This window comes from Podarcis vaucheri (genome assembly GCF_965113315.1).
Source record: "Podarcis vaucheri genome assembly, chromosome: 15".
NCBI classification, from domain to species: Eukaryota; Metazoa; Chordata; class Lepidosauria; order Squamata; family Lacertidae; genus Podarcis; species Podarcis vaucheri.
In genome coordinates, this window is record NC_138753.1 from 4,560,050 (window position 1) to 4,577,776 (window position 17,727).

Genomic DNA, 17,727 nt, shown 5'->3' on the forward strand with positions numbered 1-17,727 from the left:
AATTTTGATTTTTCCACCTGGAAGCCTAGTTTTTTGTCCAAATTATATGCCTCCATTATTTGATAATAATGGAGCCAATCTCGCACTCTATTTTTTTAATTTTTCAAAACTCTGCAGTTTTAATCTGTCTCCCTCTTGTTCCAAAATTTCCCAATACTTTGGCCATTTGGCCTCCATATTGAGTTTTTTCTGAACCTTTGCTTCCATTGGTGACAGCCATCTTGGGGTTTTATTTTCTAACAAGTCCTTATAGCTTATCCAGACATTAAACAGTGCTTTTCTGACAATATGGTTTTTAAACGCTTTGTGTGCTTTAACCTTATCATACCACAGATATGCATGCCAACCAAATACATTATTGAAACCTTCCAAATCCAACACATCAGTGTTTTCAAGAAGCATCCATTCTCTCAGCCAACAAAAGGCGGCTGATTCATAATAAAGTTTAAGGTCTGGCAGGGCAAATCCACCTCTTTCTTTAGCATCAGTTAATATCTTAAATTTTATTCGAGGCTTCTTGCCCTGCCAGACAAATATAGAGATGTCTCTCTGCCACTTCTTGAAACAGTCCATTTTGTCCAGAATTTGCAATGTTTGAAACAGAAACAGCATCCTTGGCAATACGTTCATTTTTATCACAGCAATTCAGCCTAACACATGTTGTTGCTTTTGAAGTTTGCAAAGGATACGTAATTAATTATCTTTTTAAACAAGGTTTTCAAGTTTCCTTTATGACAAAATGAATCTAAGTTACGTGAATTGTTATTAATGTTATGCAGTCTCCAGACAGCGGAATGAAAAGCGTTGTATTTGGTGGAAACTGAACTGCAGTGAAAAAGAAGCTGCGCTGATTTTGATGAATATAGGTTGGAGAAGAGATTGCTGCCTTCCTGCATCCCTAGGCCTTAGAAATAATCCTTCAGCAAATATTGTGATAGCCGCGCTTTCTTGTCGTAATGGGCAGCTTTTGCAGAAGACAGAGCCAAGCAAGCAGAACCAATTTTAAACTCTTCTCTTCAAATGTCAAGAGCATAGCTTACCACATTGTAACTGTTCGCTTGCCATGTGTGCTCCTGGTAACATGTTGCCATAGCATTTCTTATGTTTTTGTTTTTTTAGGGCGAAAACGCTGCCTTTTGAGTACTGAGGCTTTGGGGGGATAAAAATACGACCTTTCAATTCTTGGAGTAAGACTGCTTTGCAGATGTGCCGTTACCAGCCTCTCTAAAGCTTTATGTGGTTTGCTTGCTTCACAGCACTCCAGCCATCAACAAAATACAGTATGGTGAGAAAGTTTGCTGGACGCTGGACTAGATGGGCCATTGGCCTGATTTAGCAGGCTCTTCTCAAAGCAGTTTACTTAAAAGCATGTAAAGTATCTATGAAAAATACAGCTGAAATAATGTAGTTTTAAAAACCAAATGCGCACAGTAAAGTGATTAAAAATGCAGATTAAAAACACGAACATTTATTTCTTTCCCCCACCCATTTTTTTAATGGGGGGAGGGTGTTGTTGCTCCTTAGCCAGCTTGATCAGTGCAGCAGAGTGTATGATTCAGAGAGCGCATCTGTAGAAATCTGTGTTCTTAATTAACCACACAGTTCTGAGCAGAGCCATGAAATTTACAAACTCTTTGGTCTTTTACTGGAAGCTGCCTCCCATTTGTTTCTTGGCAAGACAGTTGGTCGCCTCTTTCATTTCAGGGTAAATTTGTTGTCCTCATGGTTATACAGAGTAAAGGCAATGTCACAGCATTTTGTGGAACAATGTTGTTGCTAAATATGATAGGTTTCAAGCTCCACTTGTGCTGGACACCAAGAAATGGTAATGGAAAATTTTCCATTTGCTTGTGAGAAGCTTAAAAGCATTATTGTTTATTGATCCTGCCCTTCCTCCCAAGGAACCCTTCCCCACCCGCCATAGTAACTGCTGGTAAAATAAAAGATACCACCTTGATTTACAACCTTGCGTTTTTAATGATACACAGGCTGTGTACACACCACACATGATCCCCACCCCCTAGACTCCTGAGATCTGTAGTTTATTCCTCATAGAGCTATAATGTCCAGTGCCCTTAACAACTTACAGTTCCCAGGATTCTTTGGAGGAATTAATGTGCTTTAAAATTGTGTACAAAGTTACAGTTTCTTCAGTTGTTATACACAATATTTAGCTTAGCTTACCTACCTGGCTCTAGAATAATGGAGCATTATTATTTCATGCTGAACATTTTTTAAAACCTTCAAAGTGCTAGGTTCTGCACCAGGGATTCCTGGATAAGATGCTTTAAACTGGCAGATGTTTTTTCCATTTTCTAAAAAAACTGTGTAGTGAGAACAGGTCCCATCTGTAGATGGCCAGAGAATGCTTACATCTTCAAAACTGAAGGCTTGTTGCTGATCAAGAGTTTTTGTTTTTTAAATAAGTTGTCTCTTGCTCATTCACCCACCCTCCAGTCTGTAGAATTTGGGTGGTTTCTAAATTTGTACCATGCGAGACTTTGCCAAATGCTGTAAGAACGGTTGTGAAAAGCTGTGGTCTCTCCATGTACTTATTCAGGCAAATGTATGCTATAAAGGCTGCTTAAAAGTTACTTACCAGTAAGAGGTCAAGCTTTATTAGAGAAATTACAGATCAGAGATCTCACAATGTCTAGGAAGTAGCTGGAGTTAATTTAATAGGTGACATTCATTTTGGCAAGGGCATAACTAGCTAAGGATGATGCAATCAACAGAAGTATAGTGTCCAGATGAAGGGAATTAATAGTACTAATCTATTCTAATTTGATCAGACCCCACCTGGAGTCCTGTGTCCACTTCTGGGCACCACAGTTTAAGAAAGCTATTGATAAGCTGGAATGTGCAGAGGTGGGTGACCAGGATGACAAAGAGTCCAAAAACCATTCTGTATGAGGAACAGTTGAGGGAGTTGAGTATGTTTAGTCTGGAGAAGAGAGGTGGTATGATAGCTACCTTCAGATATCTGAACAGCTGTCGCATGGAAGATGGTGCAAGCTTGTTTTCTGCTGCCTCTCAAGAGGGTAGGAGCCAAACCAGCAGATCCAAATTACAAGAAAGGAGATTCCAACTAAACATTAGGAAGAACTTTCTGCCTGTAAGCGCTGTTCAACAGTAGAACGGGCTCCTTCAGAGGGTGGACTCTCCTTCATTGGAGATTTTTAAACAGAGTCTGGATGGCCATCTCTCAGGAATTCTTTAGCAGTGATTCCTGCATTGCAGGAGATTGGACTAGATGTCCTTTGGGTGTTCCTTCAAACTCTGCACCTATGAATTTAGGTCTTTAGGGGGCAGGGGTAAAGCTGCATTTTTTAAAGAGACAAATTATGCCGAGAGCTGCAGGCTGAAAACATTTGAGAATACAGTGGTACCTCTGGTTATGTACTTAATTCTTTCCGGAGGCCCGTTCTTAACTTGAAGCACCACTTTAGCTAATGGGGCCTCCTGCCACGCCTCCGACGCGCGATTTCTGTTCTCATCCTGAAGCAAAGTTCTTAAACTGAGGTACTATTTCTGGGTTAGCAGAGTGTAACCTGAAGTGTATGTAACCTGAAGCATATATAACCCAAGGTACCACTGTACAGGGTTGATTCTCTGGATTGTGCTGACGTTAGTGTGTTGCACTGCACCTTCATCTGTGTTCAACCTGTATATTTGTAAACCATTTCAAATACTGGAACGGTGCTTTAGGTCTTCAGCCATACCACCTTCCAAAGGGAACTTAACCCTATAAGAGGTAGGGAGCACTTAACAGGACAAACAGTACCCTTTCAGAATGATGTCGAAAATGATATTTTTAATCCAGTGGCTGGAATTACAAGTGCCTATAGAAAGTGCGTATAGATTAAGAATACGCTGAAAGCACAAAAAGTTGATTTGGAAGTCAAAAAGAGTGTATATGTTAGATGTTGTGTTATTAGTTACAGTTTAGTGGTGTTACTGGGGTATTGTTTTGTTTGTATGTCCTAATTGTTCCTTTTCTTATTCTTTTTCCTTTTTTCATTGTTGTATGTAAAATGTTTTGCAATAAAAGTCATTATATTAAAAAAAGGAATTCCAAGTGCCACTGTTGCTCTGATTATGCATAATTTTTAGCTCTTCTGCTTATATAACAGCTGGAATACTTTTGCTTGAACAAACTTGGTTTCTGGAGCAAGTTGAGGGAGGATTTGACATTTGCAAGTGGGTGGCTGGTGGCCATGGTGATTGATGGGGCAAAAGGCTGGGATCCCAACAGGTGGAGCCAGAGCCAATGGCAGGCAGAGCTAGATGATTCTTGTTTTGTCCCTGTCCTCCTCCCTGCTGAGTTCTACAAGGCACAATGCTGAGACTAAAGAGGAGGAAGATGGCAGGCAATAATAATAATAATACCCCACCCATCTAGCTGGGTTGCCCCCATGGGCTAGTTGGAAGTAAGAAAGCAGTCTGGTGAAGGCAGACTGAGCTTTGTGGGACAGTGCCTCAATTGCCCTAATGAACCAGACTCCACTGACATTTGCAGTGAAAGGAGTGTCATAGCAGTAGTGAAACATAAACCTTTTGATTATGCACTTCATAGACTCAAACACTTAATGACTCAAAACAGCCGGGGCATCTTGTCTAGATTTTGCCCTTCTGGCATGTCTCTTAAAAAGAACGACCCGATTTGCCACACACGACAAGACAGTTTGTAATGCAGCATGCTGAAAGTTCCTAGAGATCAGCAAGAAAGAAATACTTGCTGTTTTCATTACGGATCAAGTTGGTCTTGCTCGTAGGACCTCCTGGCATTTTGTAAAAGTCACACCAGATAGTAATTCCACCTGATGTTTCACACTCGGCCAGCTTGAAATGTCATCTTTTCTGAAGCAACTTTACTGCTTTCTTGAGCAATTGGTAGCCACCTGAAGTGTGCTTCACCTTTCTCAGAACAGGCCTGACAACAGAATGGGTGTGTGTATACACACACATTAAGGGTTGTTGTCTCTGCTTGCTCCAGATGCCACCTAGAGCCCCCCCCCCAACACCTTTTATGTATATAGGAAGAAAGGTGGCACATTCAGACCATACATTTGAAGTCCATGGCTTCCCCAAAGGATCCTGGGAAATGCAGTTCATGAAGGGTGCTAGGAGTTGTGGCTTTGGGAGGGATAAAGTACAATTCCCAGGGTTCTTTGGAGGAAGCTGTGACTGTGAAAGTGGTACGGATGTGCTCTGAATGTATTGTATGGAATGTAGGGATTTAGCTAATGAGTCCCATCAGCAGAAGCCTTGTGCAAAGCCTTCTGCTTATGCCATGTTGAATTCTTCCCATTGTCTTGCCTCTCCCTTATGACATTTTAGCAGATGGCAAAGACCTTTTCATTTTATTTTAGAAAGGCCCCTGGCCTTTAATTATTAGCGATTATAGTTGATTGTTACAGTTTTACTCTGGTGATATAATGTGCTAATTGCAGTTACTGTTTTGTCTCCTGCTGTGGCTTTTATAGGTTTCGTTTCATCGCATCATTTTCTTCCATTTGGGCTTTGCAATTTCATTTTTATTTTTAGTAGGGATGTCATTGGTTGGCTTAAGACTAATTTGGGGAAAGATGGGATATAAATGTTTTACATAAATAAGGTAGACAGAGTGAAAAACCTAGAGGCAAGGATAAAGTATAAGAACATGTACGTAGTTATTTAAATTGGCCGAGTTAAAACTTGGGCAGAAGTAACCAATGGGGTGGCCTCCAGACAGTGTTGGACTGCAACTCCTATCATCCCAAAACAGTCTGGTCAGTCATTCTGGGGGGGGGGGGGTACTGTGTTGGCTACCCCTGCAGTAGATGAGAATGCTGTGAACACCATGAAAAAGTTAAGTTTTGAAGGGAGATAGGAATGAAGGGAGGGAGGTGAGTGTCATTATGGAAGTATTGGGGGTAGTAGTTCTAAACGTAAGGAGCAACAAGTGAGAAAGGACCATTCTTGGGTGGGTGGGGGTCATTTCAGGGAACAGCATGGCTGAAGATGGTGGAACAGAAGGAGCAGCAGTCTGCAGACATTCTTGGAGTACACAGATTATTTAGATTCATTCCAGCCTAGGTTCAGTCCTGGCCACGGAATTGAGTCGGTCTTGGTCACCCTGCAGAGTGGGACAGTGGGAGTGCGACTTTGCTCCTGCTCCTTAATCTCTTGTCAGCACTTGATGCCATTGACCATGGTTTCTTCCTGGACCGCCTCCAGGGATTGGGAATTGGAGGCACTGTGTTACAGTAGTTCCAATTCTACCTTCAAGACAGAGTCCACAGAATATCATTGAGAGAGCGCCTTTAGGCCCCCTGGCAGCTATGCTATTGGGTGACACAGGGGACGATCTTATCTCTGGTGCTATTTAATAATCCACATGATAAAGCCATTGGGAGCAGTCATGAGTTTTGGGGCAAAGCTGCCATCGGTATGCCGATGACACTCGGTTCTGTTTCTCCATAACATCTGAATTGGGAAATGTTGTGAAGTCCCTGGGCCATTGCCTGGATGCAGAGGTGAAATGGATGAGGTAAAGGGCTGAGCCCCGTTACCAAACTACTCCTGATCTATGGGAATGCTGCTGAATCCCTAAAATTTTAGTTTGTTTGCAGCTTTCCAACTGTCCTGTTACTTTATTCTTTGTCTTCTCTACAGACTCATGGATTCAGAGATGTTCAGCTTCCATCTCCAAACCGTACACCGGCAGAAAGTGAAGCAAACCCTCGTAAAAGACCACGGACAGAACAGATGGAAGAAAATTGACCTGGAGCAGTAGCAGCTCTGTTTGAAAAGGGTTTGCATTGAAGGAGAACTTCAGAGTGTTCAAGAGACTATTTCATTTGGGGGTGGGGTAGGGAATTTGTTTATTGTTAATCCATACCATGGTGTGATTTTTATCTCCCCTCCATGTCTCCCATCACTCACCCCTGGACCCCATTCTTTTTCTTTCTAAATAAAGCTTGAAAATGTATATATTTAAAACAACTAGTTACCAGTTTCCAGAGAGGTAGGTGTTTGGTAGCAGAGTCCCATGCCATAATATTAATGGTGAAGTATACTGTAGCCCACAAATGCTTGGTCTCTGAAATGATTTTTAATCTATACAGGCATGCCTTGTTTTATTGCACCTCGCTTTATTGCGCCTCGCAGATATTGCTCATTACAAGGATATGGGTGCAACTGAAAGGCAGCCCAGCTGCTTCCAGGGGAAGGAAGCCCCCCCCCCTTGTCAACTCTTCTAACCACAGAAATGGAGCTGGCTAGGGATGGAGCTCGTTTTCCCCCCTTCCACCCCTGCAGCCAGCAGGACCTGGCTTAATTTTGAACATAGTATGGTGTAAACATAACCTTTATATGCACTGGGAAACAAACAAAAAATGTGTGGCTTGCTTTATTGCAATATTCACTTTATTGTGGTGGTCTGGAACTGAACCTGCAAAACATCCAAGGTATGCCTGTAGTCTTTACAGTGCCACAAACTTGTTCTCCAGTTTTCTTAGAATGGAGGATAGGAAACTGGCTGATACGAGATATTTGCTGTGCAGCAGAAAGACAAACTTCAGCCACTTGTGGGGTTCAACTCTGTGGTAGCCAGGCCTTCTGTGCCAGGAAGGACTTACTGGAAGTATCATGAAGTCCAGAGGTAGGGAACCTCAAAGCCAAGCTCTAAATGTGGCCCTCCAGACCTCTCTGCCCAGCCTTTGGGACCCTCCCCAGGCCACACACACTCTCCAGGTGGAACATCCCTTGCTGGCTTGCCTTCACGCCTTTGTTTAGTGTTGTTGCCTGGCTAAAATGCATCCTTGAACTCTGATAATGCTTCATGCTCACTCTGGACGGAGGATAGAGAGAGAGGTGTGGATGTGTGTAGAAACTGGCCTGCAAGACTGAAAATTATATCCATTGCTCTCTGCCCACTTCTCTGCCAGCCACCAGCATGTGACCCCTGGATGGCTGCCCAGAAGGGAACGCGACCCCTGGGCTGTAAACACTTTCCCATCCCCTGGCCTACTGATTCATTTTCTTCCATAGGATTGAATGCAGCCAGGGCTTGAAACCATCCCTGAGGTGACCACTTGGGGCCACTGAGCAACTTCCAGCTGCCCCCTTGGCTATTGACCACAGTTTGAGAATGGGCAAAGAGCAGAGCTGTAGCTGTTTTCCTTGCTTCCCCAATGCAATTTAAGTTTATTCCATAGAACTGAATAAGAATTGCTGGAAATTAAGATTGCTCCAGTATGTGCATTCTGCCCTGTACATGCTGTTTCTTTAAAATGGCCATGGCTCAGTAGCAGGGTACATGGTTTGCATGAAAAAGCTGTCAGGTTCAATCCCTGGCACCTCCAGGGAGGTTTGGAAGAGATCTATCCCCCTGCTGGCTGAAACTCTGGAGAGACACTGCCAATCAGCATAGACAAAACAAAGCTAGATGGATCAAAGGTCTGGTTTCATATGAGGCTATTTCCTGTGTTCCTATACCTGGGAGAGACCCCATCTGAAACCCTGGAGAGCTGCTGCCAATCATTGCTAGACAGAAACTTCTGACTGACAGATAAGGCAATTTCCTAGGTTGCTTTGTCAAATTCTGGTCTGTCTTAAGAGGCATAGCTCAGAAGTTGACCCACAAACACACCGGCAGTGTGTTCAGATAGACGGGTGCACATTCACATATTAAAAGCAGTGTTACATGCAACATCTGGCTTGAGAAAGCAGGCATTTCTGCTCTGTGGTGCTGCACCTGCTCTGTTAATACATCATACATCTGGATAAAACCTGCAGCCCTGCAGAGCAGATTTGAGCCCTTCCAGGCTGCCCCATTATAGCTGAATGGGGGCCTTGGACAACAAAACTGCTTCCCATAATACTGGGCTTTTTCCAGTAAGAAAAGCTGTGGGGAAATGCATGCTGAAAATGTGGTGTGATACTTGCTTTGATGCAGCTTCATCTAACCTCCCTGCAAACAAATCAGAAGGAATGGTCATTGAATAGCCAATGTCATCTAAACTCTTCTTTGCCAAATAGGAAGAAACCTCAATAAGCAGATCACCCAGAAGTGCCCACAAAAGGTGAAAAGGAAGAAGAAAACTGCATCTTTATTCTGATAAAAAATAATAATCTTCAAACATAACTTTTTGCGGTGAAGCATGGCAGTTGGCATCAATCATGACACTTTTAAAATGTAACGTGTAGACTTAAAAACAGACATGGTATTTCTAGGGCACAAGAGCGTTGGAGGTTTATCAGGGTAATGAAATATTCAGGGTTCCATTTTGGGAACTTGAGATGTTGTCAAATTTCGGAGTCGGTGAGTCAGGAAGAGCTTCCCTGCCAGTGCTGAAACTAAAGAGTAGCCGACAGAAGAGGGAGGGAGAGGAGACCAAGTTGTGACTCAGACATGAACCATTTTTGGCGCAGGAGACATGCGCAAGACAAAAGGATCCTACAGTGGGTGATGTCAACAAGCAAACGCTTTGTTTGGGAATAATAATAGCTGCTTACGTCTTGGCAGTGCCAGCTGAGAGGGGTGTTTGATATACTGGCTACGCCTGCTTAGCCACATGGGAAACGGGATAGTAATTGAGGGATGTTGTGACGCCTTTCTTAAAAAGAGCCGCTGATTGCTACTGATTGAAGCATTGATTGGTGCTTACTCTGCCTGGCTACGAGAGGGAAAATCTTTCTCTGTTCACTCAGTTATTTTGATACATGTCATGGTTATGGTTCTAAGCCTCTTATCTTCCATGGAGGATTTTTTTTAAAAAGAGCTGTCTCCTATACGGTATGTTTTACGCTATCCTTAAAGAAAAAGAGATGTCACTCGCTGGTGGGCAGTGTTGAGGCTACCACCTAATAATTATACCTTTTTACATACGGTATATATAAAATGTATATCCACAGAATCCAGCAGCAAATTCAAAGCAAATTAATTAGTATTGGGTGCTTTCTTAAAGCTTAAAGCATGCAGAATGCATGCTAAAGTCTTATTCTTTCTGCCCTGCAAAAGAGTCTTGGGTAGAAGACATTGCATTCAAGTTCTTCCTGAAAAGAGAAGCTGCAGAATCAGATCTTGCCTTGAACCAATGTGGCTATTATTCTGTCAACACCATCACCCTGCCCCCACTATAATACTCTCCCCTGGGAGGCCAGCCTAGCATTGACTCTAACATCATCTTCACATCAGTGCAAGAGTTTTTAAACATTGCCTAGAAGTTGCCTAGAGCCTGCCCTGTGTTAGGCAGTTAACAATCCATACAATACAATCCATAATATGGTTTTCTGTTTCCCTTCCAGCTGTGCACTCCTATTCCTATGAGTGACATTGGCTTATTCTTTAGCAAAATCTTGCCCTTTGCCCTTTCACCAGTGCCTCATCATGACCTTTGCTTGGGAGCATCTGCAAGGTACTGTAGTGAGCATTCCAGTTCAAGCCAGAACAGAATCTGCCTCTTAATGGTAGGTTTACATGTACGGCCAGGTGCAATTGTTTTTCTTAACACAGACACACCCCTCTTCGTTTGTGGCTGTTAGAGTTCGATTTAGCTTTGCATGGTAACGTGGGGGGAAAGCAGCACGATACCGAAACGAGAGACGCCTGTAATTGTGCAAAATAAGACGTTTAGCTGTCCAATTTTGTCACGTTGACTCAAAAAGGAAATGTCAGATTGTTTGGGGATTGATGCTCGAAATGCCAATTGTATCTAAATGCACGAATCCCAAAGATCCTGCTGATTATTAGTATTATTTAATTTGATACTACAGCAAAGCTCGTTGCTTAGGAGCTGGAGGAGGTAATAATCGCTATCCCACAAGCCTCAAGTCCCTACCACAGAGCTTAGCATTAGCATTACCCTGTAGTTGTAACTTGTGCTAAGGTTTTCGGAAACTGCTTAATTTTCTGTTCTGGAAAGAGAAAACGAGGCACTTAACTCCATAGTGTTACCAGCATTTTCTGTTTTGAAGAATACATAAATAAAAACTCCCAACACACCAATCAGGACCCTTTGTAGCATGCTACAATCAGCTCTGAAGCAGAATAAACCTACCGTAATTCTGTTTTTTTAAAGCAAAAAACTCTGATCTGTGCTGGTGGAATCAGATACGCTGCAAGTGATAACCTTTTTGTCCAAATATGCCATTCCTGGACACTAACATTATTGGGTAAAATATTTGTCTATCCTAACCTACTACTTACAATGCTGGATTTCTACTTGCAGGGAGATTCCTCCCCCCTTCTTCAGGAAGCATTACTGGTAACACTGATTTCCTCCCTGCCCTCACCTGTCATCTGAAATAATACAGCCCATTCTACCACGGTGAGGATTCTCGTGACTCATTACCACCCAATTCTGCTGCCACAGTTTCTGGTTGCAGGAGCTATTCCTTGCTGGGCTTGCCACCAAAGTGGTAGCATCACTTTGAGGTTATCCCTTTGGAGGTAAAGTGAAGCTAGGTGCCATTTTCTGTTCAGTGTTGTTAGATTTGAGTCCTCTCAATGGCTGTTGCAAGCCACCTTGGAGATCATTTGATTGAAAGACAGGACCTATCAATCTTAGAAATGAATTAAATGATGTAATGGTTTTTATAATGTAGACTTTGAATTAGCAGTGGGCTCCAGTTTTTAAGTGGTTTTGATTTGCTGATATATGCTGGCATTGGCACTGGCTTGAAAGGCTTACTGTAAATCTACTTCTGGAACATTTACCGCAGTAAATGAAAGGAAATAATGAGTGTGCCCTAGAATAGAAATCCACTCTGGAGTGCTAACATACACTGTCGATAGAGGTTGTGTCCACCTGCGTTTGGAAGTGTAATTGCATAGAAGGACTAATTAACTAGTATTATTCTGCCCTGGTGTATGGTAATTATATTTGCAATTTATTTTTTATGGGGCTATGAAGGTTTGTCTGAGGCCAACGTTTTTCCTAAGGCAGCGGGACTCCGTAAGACAAAATAAATCAACTGCCATTATTCTGAGCTGTGTAAATGGGCAGAGGGCCAGCGCTAAGTTTATACATCATGTAAGACATCAGTAAACCCAGCGCTGAGAGAGGTGTGGTGGAGCCAGCAGCTGTGTGCTAGGCCTTCTTTGCAGAAATTTCACACACATGTGGATTCCCCAGTGGGGATGTGTGGCTTGGGGAGAATTCCAAGGGCCAGATTTAGCCCCCGGGGCTGAGGTTCCCACCTCTTTTATTATTGTTATTTATTATTTATTAAATTTGTATACTGCCCTTCATCCAAAGATCTCAGAGTGGTTCACAGCATAAAATACAGAATAAAGCCACAAAGTGCATAATAAATGACAGCTGGGAAGAGCGCAGAGAAGAAACTCCATGGCGCATCTGCAGCAGTACAACCGGACGCCTTCATCTGCCCCAACTGAAACAAAACATGCCTCTGCTGTATCAGTGTCTGTAGCCACACCAGACTCTTTAGCCTTCCAATAGCTTGACTTCACCCCCAAAGGTGCATTCCTCCATTGTCTCCCAAGACAGACAGATGCCAACAACAAAATAAGAACGGAACAGTACAAAAATCCACCCTCCCCACAAAAACATTTAAAGGACCTCTTCCCTGTATGATTACAATATTTCAGGGTAATAAATCTCACAGGTTATTTGTTTTGTTTATATCCTGCCTTTCTTCCAAGGAGCTCATTTATGGTTCTACTGCCTGCCCCCAGTTTATCCTCACAAAACCCCTGCAAGGTAGTGAGGTTTAAGAGGTAGTGGAGATCAGTCCATACAGTCACTCAGTGAGCTCCCACCCAAAAGTGGGAATCAAAGGTTGCCACAAGGGTGGGAGAACAGGATCTGCTCTGAATCATGCCAGGCACAGGCAGACCCCATAGGGCAGCCTCCGCTATTTCCTCCCTAGAGGTGGGAGGAGAGCAGCAGTGCCCCCTATTCACCGAGAGGATGTTGGAGAGGCGGCATTGAGAAGGCTGCCCAGAAGGCAGCAGATCCAGCCTCCATCATGGCAGTGTACAATTCATTCCTTGAAGGCCGGATCTGTTGCCCCCGGGGATCCAGCTGCTCAAGGCGGTTACCTTACCTTGCCTCATGGGTGGGAAAGCCCTGCATGCATTACTGGGATTTTTAACAAGGCAGTAACAGGTGAGACAGAGAGGAACACAATTTGTTTGCCCCAGTATATGAGGGGAAAGTAAAGTCCCTTGGAGAAGGAGCAGTAACTCAGTTGTAAAGCACCTGCTTGGTTTATTGATTTATTTCTTTCCAATATTTATATACTAATGACAAAAGCCATCTGGGTGGTTCACAGGTAAAGTTCAAAAACATAAACTACAATAGGAAACTAAAATCTAGCAGAATAAAACCAGCAACAGAGAACGATATCCAGCAAAACAAATATAAAAAGCAGCAACGAAATATTTATGACTGAAAATGCCTTCCCTGAAACCTAAAAAGGTGATTGTATAGGCACTAGGTAGACCTTTCTGGGGGTGCCAACACTGGAAAGGCCCACTCTAGTAGCCAACCACATTTGTTTCATTTCGTTCCATACTCTTCTGCATTCATACATGACAGGCGCAATATGTCATGAACCCAGCCTCACTAAGCCTTCCATCATTGTAACTTGAAGAGTCTTTAAGCTGCCACGTTCTTCACCTTGAGAGCTCATTGGAAAGAAAACACAATGCTGTATTGAGCAGCATACATTTCGTTTACCTCACTTAAAAAGACTATTGTATATATAGTTTTGACGAGGGAGTGAAAAACTCATGGGTATGAGCTTTGTTTGTTTGTCTGGTGTTGGGTTCCTAGCCTTACTTTGCAAGACATGGTTCAAAAGGTTTCAGCATCTCTTGATGGAATGAAGTGCAACATATGTTTGGATATAAAAAAGCACACTGACACTCCTTTGAATATGCTTGTGCTGTCTGGATCTGAAAGCGTCAGTCTCTGAAAATAGAAAACCTTTGTCAAACGAGATTCAAATCTTTTCTTTTTTAACTCTGGCAATCCTCCAGAAGGATCGGGTTTCAGTCCAATGTTGTTCATCCTCATGTTGAACAGTCCAATGTTGTTCAGTCCAATGTTCAGACCCATTGAAATTAATAGGCATATCTAACATTGGTCCATTTGGTTGTATTAAATGCTAGCCCTACTCAGAGCAGACGTATTGAAATAAATGAACATTACCAAGTTGGGCCTTTTCATTTCAGTGGGTCTACTCTGGGTAAAATAGTTGGAAACAACCCATTAATTCCAATGGATGTACTGTGGCTGATGTTGGGTAAGTACATAAAACGAGTCTGCTGGACCAGGCAATAGCCCATTCAGTCCAGAGTTATGTTTTCACAGTGGTCAACCAGATGTCTGTGGATCATCCCCCCAGCTAGACCCTAGCTATGTTTAGTGTAGTCCTTGTTTGCCTCAAACGGCACACAGCTCCCATGAATCCAAGCATTTTAGCTTAAATGGATGGTAGATCAAATTGCAAATTTATTTCCATTTGCCATTCCGTAATGAATGTCTCAATACACCACTCAAGCATATTAAAGCACTTCAATATACAGAGAATTTATGAGACACCTTTAGGATAATCAAGTCACCAGCATTTTCCATTTCAGTTGTGGGTTGCTGATATTAAGTCACGATCAGTTTCCAAATGTGGCATACTGCACTTTTAGCCAGTACTGTAAACCTGAAATCAAATCGTTCAGAACCATGGACAACGGTCTGAACCGGAATGGATTTTCACGTTCCATCTAATAAGAAAACCCTTTTGCAAATTTATCCCGCACTGACAAATTTCTAATTGCATTTAAGCATAACAAATACTAAATAAGAAACATTGGGCTCTGGGCAAAGACAGTATTTAGGATGAATACTGCATGTATGAATTATTACCATCAAAAGCCTATACTGACATTCAAATCCAGAAGTTCTGGGTTGGAGTCAAAATCAATAGTTTTGCCATGTACTGCAAGAGACCCAGGAATCCGTCCCAGGTTACGAAAACTGCATTGTGTGTTACATCTTAAATGAAATCAGAAAATATTACTTGAAAAATAAGTTGGCAAAATACGCCACATACATATTACCACACTGCAATTTATTGTTATTATTACATTTGTATCCTACCTTTAAGGTAGGCTAGGTTGAGAGAGTGACTTATAAAGAATGGTGATGACAGTGAATAGTAATGGTTGGCAAACCATTATATAGCAAAGTCAGGTTTTACTAACACACTTTTCATGTGCTGTTGAGGGAAGAAAGAGATGCATAATTTGCTTATAAAAGGTGCTTGCATGTTGGAAAAGGCATTTTAATGCTGAAAAAACAAGAGTTTTAAAAACAAGGTCATGGTGACCTTGAAAACAACTTTAAAATACCACTTCATTTTAGCGACTTTTATATACCCACTTTCTCCAGTTCTTAGAGATCAACATGGAAAACAGTCTTATACCAACTAAGACCACTGGTCCATCAAGTTCAGTAATGTATACACTGACCGGCAGCAGCTCTCCAGGGTTTTGAGCAGGAGTCTCATCCAGCTCTATCTGTAGTTGCCACGGATTGAATGTGGGACCTTCTGCATTCAAAGCAGCTGCTCTACCACTAAGCTACACTCCTTCCCCCAACCTTTAGTCTTCTACATAGAACATTCCACAGAGCTCCTGTCCACAGAGAGTCAAGATCCAGACTCCATGAATAAGCTGGATATTTTGATTTCTGGGGGAAACATGAAATATACCACTATATAGCCTTCATCTTCTATCATGAAAGATCACTATATTCTCTCTTACTAAGAGTTATGCCAATGAGTACCACAATTTCAATAATCTTTATTTCAGTATCTTCAGAAAAGGAATCTCCTATCTATTCGAATTGGAAAACAATAATTTACCAAAAATCCAACAGATTTTGCAAACCTGATTATGAGTCCAAGCACAAATATTTTCCCCCTACCTTAATAAAGGTATAAAATGTGCCTTTATTACTTAATACTCCATCTATAAAATATTATCAACCAAAACAGGGGATGTACATACAATGGGATCCCCCTCCCCCCCCTGAAAGTTTGTCTTTTACTTTTTGGATCTGGAAATTGTTAGCACTGTGAGCTCATTATTGAAAGAGGATTGCATAAAAATGGTAATGCAACGACATTTGATGCCTCTGAAATTAAACAAAATCTGTACAGTTAGAAATAGTAGCTGCTGGTACTGTGCCAAAAATGCAGTAGACTGCTTCCATATTTGGTGAACCTGTTACAGATTTTGAGCATTTTGGAAACTTATTGTCCTAGTCTCTTTCAGTAATGTTTATAACTATGTATTTTGCCTTCCTTGTCTTATTCAATTTATGCCAGATTTATGAGACAGCATTAAGAAGTGTTAAACTGCAGCCTTCACCAACTTGGTGTGGGCACTAGGTGCTGTTGACTACAACACCTATGCTGACTGGGGATGATGGGAGTTGGCAAAGGTTGCTAGTGGTTGCTATACTGGTTTATGCTTGTCATTGGAAACTGCAGGATACCCTTTTATTAGTTTAATTGAAGACATTCCCATACGTCTCCAAGCGCATTAATGAAATATGCATATACAGGTTTATGAGCACCTTGAATGATGGTGAAACTCTTTGCAGAGGGTTGCATTTTGGAGGCAAAAAATGCAGTGGTTGCAGATCATTTGTGGGCTACATAGAAAAAGACATGTACTCAAGTCTCCATTAATTCTAGAGTAAAATGTCATGAATGTACCTTACTACTCCTTTGCCACTCAGTATGTCTACTTTACCCCCATTATAGACCCAGGTAACACCTAGTTATGCTCTGTGATCCCAATTGCTAATTCCATGCAGCATCGCAATGTCAGACTGAATCAAATTCAGATTTCTCGGTTGTCTAACTCAACTACACCAGCCACAGTTACCATATGTTACACACAGCAGGTTAATCAAGAGGGTTTTTGCACCTTCCCTCTCAAAGAAGAGATTTTGCCAAATACTAGATATACAACATTGGACTTGAAATGCAAGACACAACCCCCCCCAACCAATTGACAAGGGCTCTGTAGCCAAGAAGTCCTGCTCCTGGGCATCATAATTTGATCAAAAGAAAGGGACGGCACCATGGCTGGCATATGGGAGTACACTGGACGGTGTCCACGGCTAAATTTGTTTCATTTATATGTAATTTGCCATGAAATAGAGAGGGGGAGAGCAAGGGAGGGAGACTGCAGCCTGTGGACGTGTTGTATTTCCGCATTTCATTTGGGTGATTCCAATTGTCTTGGATTTGGGGGTGGGGAAAGCAATTACTGCTTTTGTGCATCTTGTGGGGTTATTGGGTGTCCTGTGGAGCTTATCATGAACTGAGATGTAAAACATTTTACAAGTCTCCATAAATGGTATAAATCGTATTACCTATTGTCCTTAACCAGGGTGATAATTCCTTCAAGCTCCAACGGCTGTTTCTCTGTGTGAGCTGCATATGTTTAGCTTCATGCCTGGCGTGCCATTAATCTATCAAGAAGCTGCTTTGACATTGGGAAGTCTGACAAGTCCATCCCTGTTTAATAGCTAAGTCTGGGACAGCTAACAAGAACTGTTTAAAAATCACAAGGTGAGGGTAGAGGTCAGAATATCCTAGCTCCAGTATGGTAAACATGACGTCCTTTTACTTTACTAAATTGCCTATACCCCCATAATTTTTGTATCTTCCTTCATGAAGACTGGCAGCTTTAAATAGAAG

At 42.1% G+C, this 17,727-nt stretch overlaps 1 protein-coding gene across 2 annotated transcripts in view; it reads left to right on the forward strand.

The window, feature by feature from the left end:
• RAD51C (RAD51 paralog C) overlaps positions 1 to 6,990 on the forward strand; it is a 31,914-nt gene extending 24,924 nt beyond the window's left edge. For both annotated transcript variants that reach the window (XM_082201907.1, XM_082201908.1), the window contains exon 9: positions 6,658 to 6,990. In XM_082201907.1, the coding sequence (XP_082058033.1) occupies positions 6,658 to 6,765 (108 nt within the window). In that variant the 3' untranslated portion in view covers positions 6,766 to 6,990. The remainder of the gene's footprint in view (positions 1 to 6,657) is intronic.
• The last annotated feature ends 10,737 nt before the right edge of the window (positions 6,991 to 17,727 follow it).